We start from the raw sequence: 15,551 nt of genomic DNA on the forward strand, positions 1-15,551 counted from the left end.
TTCCCAGAATAAAGACAGAAAGCAAGTGAAGACTGTGACTGGAAACACACACGTGTGAAGGATGATTTTGACTATGTCGATGTAAAAGGAAATGAAACTTTAAACAACCAGAGGTATCCAGGGAAAAAAAAGGGCGGGGGCAAGGAATGAGACAGAGGAGGAGCCGGCTAGCCAGGAATGTGAGGGAGAGTCCAGGAGGCAGCAGCCTCAGTCTGCTCGGGCCCCCTGCAGGGTTTCCATCTCTCAGTCTGGAGATTCAGCGTCAGGATGGGAAGATACTGAAGAGAATGGGAATTATAAGGACCATACAGAACTCTTTAATACGAGACTATTAATTTGAAAGAAAAGCCATCGAGTAAGTGGGGGGCCATTCGGGAAAAGTTTGAGGAGACCCTCCAGGTCCAACGTTCCCGCATACACAGCATCTCTTGTCTGCTTGGATTTCAAGGAACCTCCCCAGGCCCGAGTAAGAGGCTGCCCTGAGCTGGGCACTTGGTGAAGCTGTATGTCCGTCCTCCACCGCTCTTCAGGGCCCTTGGATAGGTTGCGGGAGGACCCTGAGCACAGCACTTCAGGACTGAAGGTCGCCCACGAGAGGAGGGTCAGGGTGGCCCCCGGACGCCAAGGTCCCTGCCTCTGCTTCTGCCATCGGTGGCAAGATAAGCGGCGCCTCGTCGCAAACGAAGAAGTAGGGCCGGAGGACACCCGATGACACCTGGCTGAAGCTGTAGATGTAGGACCCGTCCGTGACGTTGTAGAAGGACACCTCACCCGCCTCGTGGTCCAGGAAGACCCCGATGCGGCGCGGCCGCTCCAGCTGCAGCAGGGGCGCGGACGGGGAGGCCAGCACCATGTACTCGCAGCCGCGCAGCAGCCACAGGGCCCAGACGCCGTTCTCCGGGGACGGCGTGGCTTCCCCCTTCCTCTGCACCGAGTCCTGGCAGACGCCCAGGCCCCACTCGGCCCGCACTCCCACCACCACCTCCCAGTAGTGTCTCCCTGATGAGAAGCTCTGCAAGCCCAGGATGCAGGGCCAGGTGTCGAATCGCTCGGGGTTGCGGGGCACGTCCCTCCACAGCTCCCCGTCCTGCACGCTGCGCAGGTCGGCCGTCAGCAGGAGACTGGGGTGCGCTGTAGAGGGGTCCAGCTTCACGTCCACTGCAGAGAGAGTGATGGGACACGTGAATGCACGGGAAAGACTAGATGCCCCGGGGGTGAGCGTCCGTAACGCCCTCTCTCAGACTGCCCCAAGAAATAGGCCTTTCTCCAGGGTCTGAGCACGTCTTTGATCTGCTGGGGCGCCCAGGGCCGCCTTAACCAGGCCATTAGGACAGCAGCGCTGTCAGCTTGCTGGGAAGCCAAACACCCAGTCGAAGGCAACTTTGCATTTGCACCCAGAGCTCTTGGGTGCACTTAGGATCATCTGTCTTGGCATGAAATTTATAAACTGTTTTTCTCAAAACCTATAGGATAATTTCATTAATATGAAATCCACTACTTTCAAAATGGTGTGACTGTGGTGGGGGAAATGTACACTAGATGCCCTGACTCCACACCCTGGTGTTATTACCTTCATGATTATATGACATTCTAGGACAACAAAGGCTATCTGGGAGGGTCTGATCTAATCCCACAAGCTCTTTAAAACTAGAAAGTCCTCTAGCTATCAAGATGGTTGCAGAAGAGAGTCTTAGACTTGGCTCTGATACAGCCTTTCCAGGGTGGAAGGTGGGAAGGGTCACGAGGGGAAGGTGAGAGCACTCTGAAGCAGACTGGCCCCAAATGATGGCTTGAAGGAAAAACAAGGACCGTGGCCTTGCAGCTGCAGGGAACTCCAGCTGGAAAGTCCTTCTCCAGACTCCTCAGAGAGGCTCAGTCCCTTGGTTTTGGCCTTCGGAGACCCTAACCTAAGCAAGGGAGCCAGCTACTCCCACCTGCAAGTCTGATCTTTGGACCTGTGAGCTTACTAGTGGATGTGGTCTAAAGTGGCTATTTGTAGTGATTGATTCCACAACAGGAGGACCATCTAACATGTACTGTGGAGTCCCAGCAAGACTGATGCAGGATTGATTCACATACATAGTAGGCAAACGCATCTACATCAAAACCAGAGTATTTCCTTATAAGCACTCAAAGGTAGTAAATTCATTAATAGACCTTAAGGTCATGGCAAAAACAGTTACTACTCGTACTAGTCCAATTCATCTTCAAGCCACACGTCATGAACTTCTATGGATATCTAAACCTGACTGGCCACATCACTAGGCTCTGTGTGTTCATAACCTATGTTAAATCAGGAAGCCACCTTCTTCATAATTTTTTTTTTTTTTTTGTATCAGGGCTTGAACTCAGGGCACTCAACTGCTCAGTCACATCCCCAGTCCTATTTTGTATTTTATTTAGAGACAGGGTCTCACTGAGTTGCTTAGCACCTTGCCATTGCTGAAGCTGGCTTTGAACTCATGATCCTCCTGCCTCAGCCTCCCCAGCTGCTGGGATTACAGGCATGTGCCACCAAACCCGGCTAGGAAGCCATCCTTAATGTGGTTACTACCACCTCACAATATTGATGAAGAGATTCAAAGACTGTACCTGATTTCCCAACTCCACAGGAAGCAAATACCAGCCTGGAATGTGGCTGGGGGTGGGGGGGGGGACTGCGGGGCTCATTTAACATGCACAATGCTCAGCTTCATTGTTAGCCAAAGAAATCTGTGAAAGAGCTTTGGCTAGTTCTCTCTGTTCCTTTCTCCTAAACCCAGCTGTCAAGGGTAATACCTTCCCAGTGGCCACCAGGGTGGTGAAGGGACATCTGTGTCAGTTGGCACCATGAGGACCTGACTGTCTTGGAGAGATTCCTGCTCTTTTCCAGACTCACCAGCACCCATGCTTCCCTCCATCTTGGTCTCCCCTCTCCTCCGTCACTGCCCCAGGTCAAAGCCGCAGTGCCAAGTTGGGGACTTCTTTCTCAGCCCATGCCCTGTGGTTCTAGGTTGGCTCACTCAACTCTCCAGTCAACTCCAGTCCTCTGCTACTGACTGCAGTGCATGTTGCCAGCCTGGCCTCTCCCCTGAAGGTCCTTATTGTGAACTCATCTGCCTCCCTGGCCAGTTTTGGATGCTAAGTATCTGCCAACCTGCCCCCAAACCAGTCGCCCTTCTTGGGCCTTGCCTGCAGCATAGCCATCAGTACAACCAGCCGTTTTTTGTGGCAGTTCTTGGGGTCCAAGACCATGGGTCCTCCTCACTCTCCTCTCACCACAAAACAGAGCTCATCCAGGAGCAGATCTGGCAGCTCCGCCTCCATGGCTGGCCAAGGATGTGGCCATCTGGCACCTTTCATACCAACACTGGGGGTCACCTACACTCAGCTGTCAATGAACAGTGACACCAGCTGCTGTCTTGGCATCTTTAATTCATCACAATAAAGCACCCGGATGATGTGTACACAAGGCCAGTCCTGCCCAGGGACACCCTGTGCTCTCCCATTGAGTGCTGCTCACAGAAGCAAGCCCACCTCTCCAGCCCTGCTGCTTTGTCCTCCTTGCCCTCCCCCTGGGCTGCCCTCACCATCCTGTCCTCACAGTCCCAGCACACCTGCCGCACTTCCTGCTGCCCGACGCTCTGCTCCTCTCCCCGTGCATCAAATCACACTCTCCAGAAGTCCGTGTCCTCTCCTCATAGCCATGTGCCTGGGTAACTGAAGTCAGTATTTGCACCGTGAATCACGGGTCATAGCACATTTGATTTGCTTTTGTTCTTCAATGATTCACTCCACTGGTAGAAAGGGCAGCATAAACTAGGCAGCATGGGCTGGATTCATTCACTAACTATTTCATTTGGTAAAAAGGAAAAGCATAGGAGGTGACAGAGTCTGGGGGTGTGCTGCGAAAGCCCTCATCAAGTCACATGGCTAGTGTATGTTCACCTGTCCACCAAACAGTGGGGTCACTGGGCACTACAACTGAGGTAGGTTTTCTCATTACAGGACAAGACTGTCCCTGGAAAGCCACAGTTTGTATTATGTGGTGCAAAGTAAATTTTAAAAGGAAATAGTAAAAATATTGAATCCTCACCATTTTAAAGAACAACATGATTGGGTGAACAAAGCCATTTCATGCAGACCCTCTGGGTGTCCCTGACTGGCATCCGCACGCACGGATTGTGCACAAATGTCCCCTCCCCTTTCCTGCAGGCAGGTGCATTTCTCCACCCCTTCACAGCCTGACACTGAAATCCTCAGGAAGGCCAAGGGCAGTGCATGAGTCATGGTGAGAGAGTGCAGTATATTTTTGGTCTATGTCCCAGGTCCTGACACACCAGTTCCCAAAAGTCCTGAGACAAGGGACTCTTTTGCATGCTAATGAGATGGCTGGTGCTTGGTGGCCTAGATGACCTCAGGATGGGGCTGGTTTCCAGGGAACCCCCTTTGTATTAAAGGGATAGAACCTTCAGTCCAACATCCCCCTACCTCTGGGAGGAGAGTAGGGCTGAAGCTCCAGGGTCAGCAGTGGCCAGTGGTATCATTGGTCATGCCTGCTGAATGAAGCCTTCATAAACCCAAAGACGGAGCTTGCCAGTGGCTGCACACAAGGAGATCCTGCAAGGAGCACCCAGAGAGGGCGTGTTGCCCCTCCCCACACCAACCCTGTTGGTTTCCTCCACCTGGCTGCTGGTCCCCATCCTCTGCAACACCCTGTACAATAACTGACCAAGTGTGAGTAGGGACTGAGTTCTGGGGGCTGTTCTAGCAAACAAACTGCGCTCATAGAGCGGGTCCCAGGAAAGCTGCTTTGCAGTTGGCTGGTCAGAGACACAAGCCACAGCCTGCTTGTTCCTTGCTCCTGAAGCAGGGCACAGCCTTGTGGGACAAGGCCCTCAACCTGTGGGATTCGATGATGTCTGCAGGTGGACAGTGTCAGAATAGAGTGAGTGGGAGCCAGCAAGGCAACCCCGGAGAACTGACGGACTCCTCGAGGGAGACACCCACATGTTCTGCTGGGCAGGACTGACGCATTGTGCCCCAGGAAGGAGCTGGAGGTCTGCCAGGCTGGACCCCAGGTGAGAGGCCGCGACACCCTGAGAGCTCACTCGCACAGTGAGTCTCAGAGACCTGAGACTCTGCTGTGGCTACTCTGCTGTGGCCACAGGCCAGGGCAGTAAGGGCAGCAGTAAGCCTCACACTCTCAGCATCAGTTCCCAGGCTCGGGGGGTCTACCCACCTTGGAATCTCCTCAACATTTCCCGCATGCCAGGGATGCGACATGGGGTCTTCAGCTCCATGGGGATGGTCTCTGGTTCCAGCGGCATGACAGCCTTACTTCTGAGAAGAGCAGAAACCCGGAAATGTCAGCATGGCCACATCAATCCTCTCCGCCTCCCCCGCTCCCTCACTGGAGCGGAAAGTACACTTACCGGCTCAGGGCTCCTTGCACACCCTGGAAGTAAGAGACACAAGCAGGTGTAAGTGCTTCCCACAGTTGACTGGGGACACACCACGAAAATGTCTTTAGAATGTACTGGAAATAATTAACAAGCAACATAAGACTGCAGATGACAGTGGATCTCTGTTAATTAAAGGCAAAAAAGGCTATAATTGAATTCTCATATGACTCTCAAATTTAAAAATCAGGCATATAATTAGAACAGAGTCAGACTACACAAAGTTTATATTAATTCCCATGAAACCTATCCATGAACTATGGATTATCAACTGATAGCTCTGATTGTTGGGCTATTTTAACAGTTACATTCTGCACTTTATACAGATGGAATTAGGGTAAAAATTATACATGTTTTCGGAATTTACTCGAGGAACATATATAAGTACGGCATAGATCCTGGGACTGGGCATATCGCTCATGGTCGAGGGCTTGCCTGACTTGAACAGGACCCTGTGTTCTGTCCCAGTACTCCAGAAAAAGTCATCCTCAAATTCGAATTCTCTGAACCAACAGACAAAGCTACTAACTGTCTAAGGAGATAAGAAAGGAAGTCACTACTATCCAGCAACAGTGTATCTCAAAGCGGGTAACAAAAAGGTCACCTCCAACACACTTGTCTTCTTCCCTAAAAGTGGTCAACAGTCAGACAAATTTCAACAAGGCATGAATGCAGGGAAACCATTTGCCTTGTCCTTTATGGACATGATTGGCCTGGGTCTTGGCCAGTGGGGTAAAATGAAGATCATTGGTATCAGAGAAGAAAGAGAGAGGACACAGACACAAATTATGTCAGAGTATATTCTTACTATGATTTGTACTATAAATCATTTTAACATTTATATGGTGCAAAGAAATACTCATTTTAAATGAGATGCTATCTGAGATAATGCAGTGAATATTATTTTTGAAAATGCCAACGTTCCTGTGCTTACTTGCCACCTATACTTGAAAAATTAATTTCTTTCTGGCTCTCTGTTTACTCATTAGGAAATGAGCACAGCCATGACATTGGTAATGGGAATGAAGATAGAATGGGCATATTAAATAAAGTGCTTGGTAGATAAAATCGTTTCATGCAGTTACTTAGTGATTCCCTGTTAAGGTCTGTAAACAAGTCAAAATAATACCTGGTATTTTGCCAGAGAAATGTTAGAGTTCGTAAACAAGTCTGGATGGTGCCTGGCAAAATGCCAGAGGGAGTGGTTTGAGAAGTAACAAAAGCAAGCCATTAAGTGTGGAGATTCCTTATTGGTTGACTGATGTATCTAGTTTATGCTAATTAAGATAAGCTGTGCAAAATGTATAAATAGCTCTGTTGCCCTACAATAAACGCTTCCATTCCTGCTGCATCAATCTACACAAGTTATTCGTCACCCCCCCCCTCCCGTTATTCTGCTGCAGCCAGACTGCGACAATTCCCCATCAGATGCCACAATAGTGACAACTGTGTTTGCAAATGTCACAGGACAGTGACTGGGTTTATGTGTCTGGAACTTGCAGTGTCCAGAGGCTAGTCAGTTGGGACACTGTGGGCCAGCTGCTCAGTGGGGATCTGCACTCTCTTTTAGGTTAGAATCCTCACCTGTCACTGGGGCAAGGTACAGAGAAAAGTACCAGGTGAATGAATTTCTCTTGCAGGCGGCCCTGTGAACAACACCTGTGGGGCAGAATGGCCGTGTCTGTGACCCCAGACCCTGGGAAGGCTGGGGCAGGAGGGGGTGGTTCAAGGCCAGCCTGGGCCTCTGAGTGAGACCCTGTCTCCAATTAAAACTTTAAAAAGACTGCTCTGAAGTCCCAACAGATTAAGAAGTCTGCATGGGAGTCCATACACTCCCACCAGGCCTGGAGTCCATACACTCCCACCATGGGAGTCCATACACTCCCACCATACACTCCCCTTAGGACTTAACATGGGAATTTCAAGCTGGACTAGATGAAGCACTGCTCATATTTCTGGCTATTTTCCATGAAATGGGCTGCCAGAGGCTTTGAGGGTTGAACATTTATGAAAATCAGCAATATCATCTTTGATAAAAGGACGGTTTCTCAGCCAGAATGGCGCAGCTTGTCCTTGCCCCAGCTGTTCACGATTCCATAAATAATTAATTTTATCTCATCACCTATTGAGGTTTTTGTCTTTTGCATGAGCTAAATGGTCCTCTGGGTGCCTCCTGACTCAGGGCCCAGTATCCAGTCATAAGATGCCTTCTAAGGAAGCACTGCTGAGCTCTGTCCTAGAGAGCTGGGTGCCTTCGTGTCCCATGCCAAGGCTTGTCCCCATCCCCTCAGCCTCTGTGGGCCTGGCCTCCTGAGGTCGCCTCACCTCCAGCAGCCCCAGGGCTGGGCGCTGGCACCTCTCCTCCAGCTCCTCTGCCAGCTCCTTGAGGGCCTTGCTGTGCTGGGCCAGCTGGTCCTTACTGTCCCGAAGTCTCTGCAGGGTGGCTCTCTCCTCCTCCTCCAGCCTCCGCAGCTGCAGCTGCTCTTCAAGGGCCAGAAAGCCGCGGTGCTTCTCAAACTCCAACCTGAAGCGCTGCCGCTGCATCTCCACCTTCTCCTGGAGCAACAGGAGACCCCATCAGGGCTGGGGCAAGGTGTGCGGGACCTGCCTCAAGTGTGGGACGGGCAGCCAGAGAAGGGACGTCCCGCATCACCCCCCACCCCTGAACCCACCCCCCTCGCTCTGCACCTCTGGGGAGGACCTCAGAAACCAGAGGCCGGGAACAGGAGAGGTGGCCGGTGGGGTTTTCAAGCTCAGAGTCTGGGAAGACTGTGGCTGTGGGCCCCCTTGTGCTGCAGGGCCAGAGGCAAGGCCTTCGACATGGGTTTCAATATCACGAGTCAAATGCAGCAGAAAGAGAAGCGTGGGGATCATCTGGGCACCTCCAAGAGCCCGTGTGGCCTCACAGCAGAGGGCTGGCTCTGCTGCTGGGTGGGTGGCCAGGAAGAGCAGAAGGCCTGGGCTGTGAGGGACAACGTGACAGGAGAACATACAGATGTTCTCTTGTCCCAGGAGAAGCAAGAAACCAGCACAAGGCCGTGTCCTCTGCAGAGACCAGAAGAACTAACTGCCACGCAGTCCACTCATTCCTGGCTAATACACCAGCCCCTACCCAAATCTCCCATCACGGCTCTTGTTGTTGCTCCTGGTGCTGAGGACAGAGCCCCTGGCTTCACTCAGGCTGGGCAAGCTCTGCCCCTGAGGCACACCTGGCCCTCACACGCAGGGGATCGCATCTAAATGTTATTCTCTTGAAATTAGTAGCTAGAAACCCAGCTTTAAACTGAGCATGAGCGGCCAGCTTTAAACTGAGCATGAGCGGCAAGTCACCCTCCCAAAGCATCTGCACCTTGGGTTGTCCGTTTTGTTTTTAAACCTGATAGTTTCTTGGTTTAATTGAAAGACATAAATTATCATCAAAATTATTATAAAAGACATAATAATCCAAATAATAGTTCTCCCCAAATGTCTGGAGGTACTTTGTAATCCAAATAATAGTTCTCCCCAAATGTCTGGAGGTACTTTGGACTTTGGATCGCCCCTCTAGGGGAGGTACCACCTGCTGCCGCCATCCACCACAGAGGCTGAGTGCGGTTGAGCGACAACCTGGGGAGGCAACGCCTGCCCCCCCCCCCCCAAGGTGCTGAGGGCCCCACTGGCCACAGCGCCAAGGTCTCCCACTTCCTTCTTCCCATTTTCCATTCCTACCTCCTTTACTGTTTTCTAAATCACTGATTCATACACTCTTGGCCTCCTCCTCAGGGACACTGACTCTGCATTCCACATTCTGCTTCCTGAGAGGCATGGCTCATAGAAATGCAAACTGTCTCCCAGGGCAGGCTGCTGGAGAGAGGGCTGAGCACTGCCACAGGGAGGGGAGTACAGGGGTGCACCAGGGATGACGGGGTGGAGGGGCAGCAGCAGCCCGGCTTCCTTCATGTCACCCTCTTGAGTGCCACCTTGGGTTGTCCGTTTTGTTTTTAAACCTGATAATTTCTCGTTTTTCTCCTACATTTCATTTACACACAGTGGCTGTGAACCTGGGCCACAATACCCTCCTCTCCAGTTCCGCAGCTGGGGATGCTTTGGGTCACCACACTTGCTGCTGCCATTCATGACAGAGGCTGGAATGTTGCTCGGCCCCCTCTGGATGTGAAGAAAGAAGAAGTGCTGCTGCAGAACTTAGAGCTCCTTTCCATCAAGCCTGTGCCTGATGGTTCTAGCTCATGTGAACATGAACGACCAAGAAGTTCAGACATGGCTATTTGCCTCTGAACAAGATATCTTAGCATCACTTCTATTTTATGACATGCGTTGGAGGTTTTAAAATGTGGGAATTCAGATCTTGCACTTGGGCTCCTGATTTCATACATCTGTGGTCAGGCCAATATTTAAAAAAATTAAATATTATTAGCTTTAAATAATAAAGATTGTGGATCAGTGCTTAACTTTACTTATAATAGACATAGCAATAGGAGAAGATAAGACTTATTTCATAAGAAAAATGTTAGCAAAAATGGTCCTTAGGAGCCAGGTACAGTATTGCACTGTAATTCCAGTGACTCACTGAGGCTGGAGGATCACAAGTTTAAGGCCACCCTCTACAACTTAGTGGGACCTGTCTCAAAATAAAAAGTAAAAGGGGCTTTGGATGTAGCTCAATGGCAGAGCACCTTGAGTTAAATGTCCAGCACAATAAATAAGTAAATAAATAAATGTCCTTATGAAAATATCTGTATGAAGATAGTATAAATATAAAAAAACTAAATTTTTTTAAAGAGAGAGAGAGAATTTTTAAATTTTTTTTTTTTTTTTTAGTTTTTGGTGGACACAATATCTTTATTTTATTTTTATGTAGTGCTGAGGTTCGAACCCAGTGCCCCGCGCATGCCAGGTGAGTGCACTACTGCTTGAGCCACATCCCCAACCCAAACTATATTTTTGAGGAAGAAAATAATATAAAATAATATAAAACATAAGAATGATTCTAGCAGGAAGAGGAATATTCTATAAAATATAACTGATCATGTTGTATACTGTGCTCTGTATATAATATACCCATCTACCCATGCACTATATGTGGTTCACAGCCTTGACACTTTGGCAGGTTTGACCTACAATTCACTGTTGTGGGGTGCAGTTGCTGTTCTGGGCACTGTAGGGAGCCGAGCAACTTTCCAGCCTCTGCCATGAATGGCAGCAGCAAGCGTGGTGACCCAAAGCTTCTCCAGCTGTGGAAGGGAGAGGAGGGCTTAACTTTACCTTTAATAGACATAGCAATAGGAGAAGATAAGGTTCACAGCCACAGTGTGTAAATGAAATGTAGGAAAAAAACAAGGGGGGAGGGGCTGCAGAAAGAGGGAACCCTGGATGGATGACCCAAGGAGGCTGAAGGCTCCAGTCCCTCCCTGTATAGATGGCCCCTGGGAACTGCACCACATCTGTCACCAAGCCTGTGGCATTCACTATTTAACTGTCTGACAAATACAGTTTGACACTACAGTAGCAGGTGGTGGTACCCACCCCAGCAGTGAGTTTCACAGTAAGATCAAGAGAGTAAAGCTATTTATAATCTGGATAGGGTCTTGCCGACAGAGGTTAAAACAAAAATGAACAATGTCATTTGGGGTCTGGGACAATTCAGGATGGCCATGAGATGTTTCCATAGAGTGCCTAAGTAAACGGCAAGCTCGCTGGAGAATGGAGACTCAGGAAGAGGGTGGTGCCTGCAGCTCCCCAGGCCCAAGCCCCCCTACCTTCCACAGCACAGTCTTCCTCCCCATGTTGGCTTCCTGCATCAAGGCCTCCTCCATCTCCTTCCTCACCAGCTCCAGCGCCATCTGCAGCTTCACCTGTGTGGAGCAGACTGTGAGGACCTGCAGGATCAACTGGAAAACTCCCTAGAATGCAGTGGACACCTTTGCTGGTAACTCAGTTAATATCAGATGCAAAGATACATCTAAAATCATGCTCCTTGCACCATTACGATAGTAAAACTACAATGACTAAAATGTAAAAATGAGTGGCAAAACATTTTACATTAACACGATAGGAAACTTAATGTCAAGAAATAGAATTACAATGTCAAATGAGTACATTTTATAACAGTGCCAATTTTGAAAAAAATGCTTATAATGAATATGTAAAAAATAGATGGAGGGAAATGAAGACATCATTAGGTAAAATGTCATCTATTGGGGCTAGGTTGAAGAGTGATACAATTTCTTATTAATTACGAAGAGAATCAAGTGTTTGTTATTAGTACTATAAGTCATGATATTTCACCAAAAATAAATCTTGTTGGTTAAAATATGTTAAATGAAGTCAGATGCAGTGGTACATGCCCATAATCTCAGCAACTCGGAGGGTGAGGCAGGAGGATCTCAAGTTCAAGGTCAGCCTCAGCAACTTAATATCGCCCTAAGCAACTTGTGAGACCCTATCTCAAAATAAAAAAATAAAAAGTCTGAGGATGTGACTCAGTGGTAAAGCCCCAGGGTTCAATCCTTGGTGTCAATAAATAAATTAATAAATAAAATAAAATACTTTAGGTGAAAAACACAATATTCTGTACATCTTAAAAGGAGTAAAAGAAGAATATAAAAAAGCCTACCAAACAATTAAACAAACAAAAACCCAGAAATTAGATCTCTGTTCAATGATAAGACCCTTCCAAGAAGCAAGTACATGCCTTTTTTTTAAAACAGGAAGCACCCATAAAGACATATATAGAAATATGCTTTTAGTAGAAAATAATACAAATTCTACCTCCAAACTTATTCAATAAATCTTACATATATATCATTCACTTTGAAATATTATAATACTCTATATAAAGTACACATAAAGTAACATTAGAATTCATGGTGGCATCAGAATAAAAAGAGGCATATGTTTGGTGTTTGCAAGGAATAGAGCCATTTTCACTTGTAGATGGAGGAAAGCTCCCTGGGACCAAGGACACTGAGCAAAAGCAAGGAGGTGAAAGAAGAGTATGTTTGGGGACAAGAGTGACTAGGCTAATTTTGCTGAGTCCCATGTTTGGATCGGATAAGAGCAGAAGGAAGGGGACTTCAGAACCTAGAAAGTCGTGATTGATAGGCCAAGGAGTTTGGATGGTACTTATTTTTTATCTAGTTGACTACTGAAAACAGAGAACATCTTTAGCGATATCACAGCAGCCATGTTCTGTATGGTACCTTGGGGATTTAGACAGACAGGAGCATACTTGACTTTTCAGGTAGGCTAGAGAGTGCCTAGTACTTGTAATTTGCAGAGGATAACAGAAATGAAGAGGAAAAATCGAGAGAAATTTCCAAGATTGTTCAGATGAATGTTGGCTCGTGAATACCCCAGTCCTTAACTTAAAACAAACAAATAGAATAAATAAATGAACGTTTTAAGAAAGCTGGTACTTGGAACTTATTCCAGTGTGACGGAGTGCTTTGGCTAACTGTGCCATAGATTAAAAAGACAGCTTTGACCTCTTCTGTGCTAGCAGCTGTTTCAGATGCCGGGACAGGCACGTGTTTAGAGTACGTCCCAGGACCCGAGGGCACCCGTGGGAAGACACCTGGGCAGAGTCCCTCGGAGCGCTCTCCGGGTCAAGCACCTCCTCAGGGGAATGCTCAAGTCCTCCGTTCCCAGACCTTCGTGTGGAGTCGAGTGGCCCCCTACTTCAGGGGACCCAGACAGTCCAGGCCTGAGCAGACGCTATTCCTCACGAAGGTCCGACCCAGAGGGTGGCCTTGGTGCCCGTGTTAAGGGACCTAGACGGATACCAGGCAAATGCCGCGCCCTAGGAATCCCGTCAGTGGAAGCGAGTACGACAGAGGTGCACGGCTGTCACCAAGACTCACTGCACAGCCCGCCGGCTCGGGATCCGGAAGAAAAAGACCAGCTTGAAAGCCAGGGACCGAGGGTCCTGCGCTCGGCAGTCGGTCCCGCGCTGGCTAGCCGGAGCCGAGGCAGGACGACCCCGGCGGGCCAGGGCTCGGTGCCCCGGTGCCTTCCGCCGGACACGAGCGGCCCGCCGCCCAGCTCGGCACCCGGGCTCCCGCGCTTACCTGGTAGCTCCTGGCGGCCTCCGGCAGCGGCGCCGTGTGGTGGCCCTGGTGCTCGGGCGTGGTGTCACAGACCCAGCACAAGAGTGCCTGGTCCTCCTCGCAGAAGCGGCTCAGGTCCTCGCCGTGCCGCGCGCACTGACGCGCCCCCGCGGGCTCCGCGCCCATCCCGAGCTGCCGCACGCTGTCCACCAGGCTGGCCAGCTGCCGGTTGGGCCGAAAGTTCTCGGGCCTGAAGGGGCCGCGGCACTGAGGACAGGCGTACACTTCGCCCTGCGCGCTGTCAGACTTCTCGCAGAATTCCGAGATGCACCGGAGGCAGAAGCTGTGGCCGCAGTCCACGCTGATGGGGTCTTGCAGGAAATCCAGGCACACGGAGCACCGGGCCTCCTCCCGGAGCCGCTCCCCGGGCGTCCCGGAGGCCATGGTACTGGCCTCGCCTGGCCGCGTGGCTGCCGCTGCCCCGCGGCGCCGGTTATCTCTTCTGTCGCCTGGAACCAAGAGAAGGGCTCATGGCCAGGATGGGTTATCGCTGGCTGGGGTTCAAGAGTCTTAATTAACCATTTCTGCTGATGATTTACAACTCAGACACCGTCAACCTCAGGAGTGAAATTGACATTCAAGTAATTCTCACCTCCTAGGAAGCTGAGCTCTTTCTCTCTTCCTCACTCTTCCTTCCTGGGAACATTTTTATTTGAGTTCTTTGATGTAATGCAACATTTAAGTCATCTGAAAGGGAGACATTATGGAGATTTGACTACTTATCTCAAAAGTTCAAAAGTCCAAAGTTTAACAAAATTTTACAAAGTAAGGCTGGGATTGTGGCTCAGAGGTAGAGCGCTCCCCTAGCATGCGGGAGGCACTGGGTTCAATCCTCCGCACCACATAAAATAAAATAAAGATATTGTGTCCACCTATAATTAAAAAAAATAAACATTTAAAAAAAAAAAACAAAACAAAACCCCAAAACAACAACAACAACAACAAAAAGTAACCTGAAGTGCATCGATGAAGGGGATTAGCTGATTGTAGCCAGGTTCTGGGGTCTTCACGATATTCCAGGTGAACTCAACACGGTGGCACATATTTGCCTAAGGGTGAGCACAGCTGAACCTTTCTCTCCAGGCCGTGCACCTTCCCAGTGGAGCAGGTACTAATGTTTACAGGGTCAGGAGATTTGAAGAATAACTGAGCTCCTTCCTTTCCTTATTGCTGATCCACTCCATGGTCTTCCTATAGCAAAGTCATTATTTAAATCTTTTTCTTTATATAATATGCTCATTTTTCTTAATCTTCTTTCCACCAACTTTAGTTTTTCTATCTTCTGTGAATTATCTAATGATAAAGAAATGAAACCATTGAAGAGGAGATACCTGAATAGATGCACATAATGATGATAGGTCTACAGCCCAGCAACAATTCTGAAGGTTTAAAAAATATGGCACTGGGACTGAGGTTGTACAATGGTAGAGCACATGCCTAGCACGTGGGAGGCACTGGGTTCCACCCTCAACATAACATAAAAAATAAATATTTTAAAAAATGTGGCACCCATTTGCTGACAGCCAGTATGGACTGGTGTGTTACAATTGGGGCAACGCATACACTGGAAGTGAGAAAGAGGTAATCCAAGGTATTAGTTGGAAGGCACATTTCCCACCACCATCAGTGCATCTATGGGAGGGGGGAGACTGAGACAGGAGCAGGTAGGGGATTAACCAAAGCCCTGCTCCCCCAAGGGGAGGCAGAGTTGTAGGAGTACAGTGAGGTCTTTAATGTCATCTAGAAGGCTGGCAGGTCGGTGGGAATGTCTGTCATCTGAACAAAGTGCAATTTCACTATGGATGAGTTTTAAGGTGACAGTGGGTCGTGCTTCTGGCAAATCAGTCTGTCTGTGCATGTTTGTGTTTATTGGTAGCCATGGAACCCTGGGGCCTGAGGCATGAGGATGAGGAACAGAGCCAGGACCTCATCTCTAAAGCAGCCTTGAGGTCAACTGAGAGAGATGAGCACAGAGTCAGGCCAATGTGTCATTACAAGTTATTAC

General features: G+C 49.1%; 1 protein-coding gene across 2 annotated transcripts; it reads right to left on the reverse strand.

Annotated features, from left to right (window-relative positions):
* Positions 1-294: 294 nt before the first annotated feature.
* Trim58 (tripartite motif containing 58) lies at positions 295-14,006 on the reverse strand. 2 transcript variants are annotated; one of them, XM_078052923.1, is made up of 6 exons: positions 13,508-14,006; positions 11,198-11,341; positions 7,767-7,997; positions 5,415-5,437; positions 5,222-5,322; positions 295-1,158 (listed from the first exon to the last, which is right to left on the reverse strand). In XM_078052923.1, exons 1-6 carry the CDS (start codon positions 13,928-13,930, stop codon positions 572-574), a joined length of 1,509 nt encoding a protein of 502 aa, XP_077909049.1. In that variant the 5' UTR covers positions 13,931-14,006; the 3' UTR covers positions 295-571. The 2 variants fall into 2 exon arrangements, with proteins under 2 accessions (XP_077909049.1, XP_077909051.1); XM_078052925.1 differs by having other exon boundaries at positions 11,198-11,293; positions 13,508-14,004.
* Between the last annotated feature and the right edge of the window lie 1,545 nt (positions 14,007-15,551).

The sequence above is a fragment of the Ictidomys tridecemlineatus genome, chromosome 1, assembly GCF_052094955.1.
Source record: "Ictidomys tridecemlineatus isolate mIctTri1 chromosome 1, mIctTri1.hap1, whole genome shotgun sequence".
Taxonomy (NCBI): domain Eukaryota; kingdom Metazoa; phylum Chordata; class Mammalia; order Rodentia; family Sciuridae; genus Ictidomys; species Ictidomys tridecemlineatus.

Excerpts from the sequence above, each read along its gene's own strand:
- Trim58 (XM_078052923.1), bottom strand. The coding sequence starts at position 13,930 with ATGGCCTCCGGGACGCCCGGGGAGCGGCTCCGGGAGGAGGCCCGGTGC. Across the intron at positions 5,438-7,766 it reads CAGCCCTGGGGCTGCTGGAG|GGTGTGCAAGGAGCCCTGAG; the intron begins GTGAGGCGACCT and ends TCTTACTTCCAG. Across the intron at positions 5,323-5,414 it reads GTGCAAGGAGCCCTGAGCCG|AAGTAAGGCTGTCATGCCGC; the intron begins GTAAGTGTACTT and ends TGCTCTTCTCAG.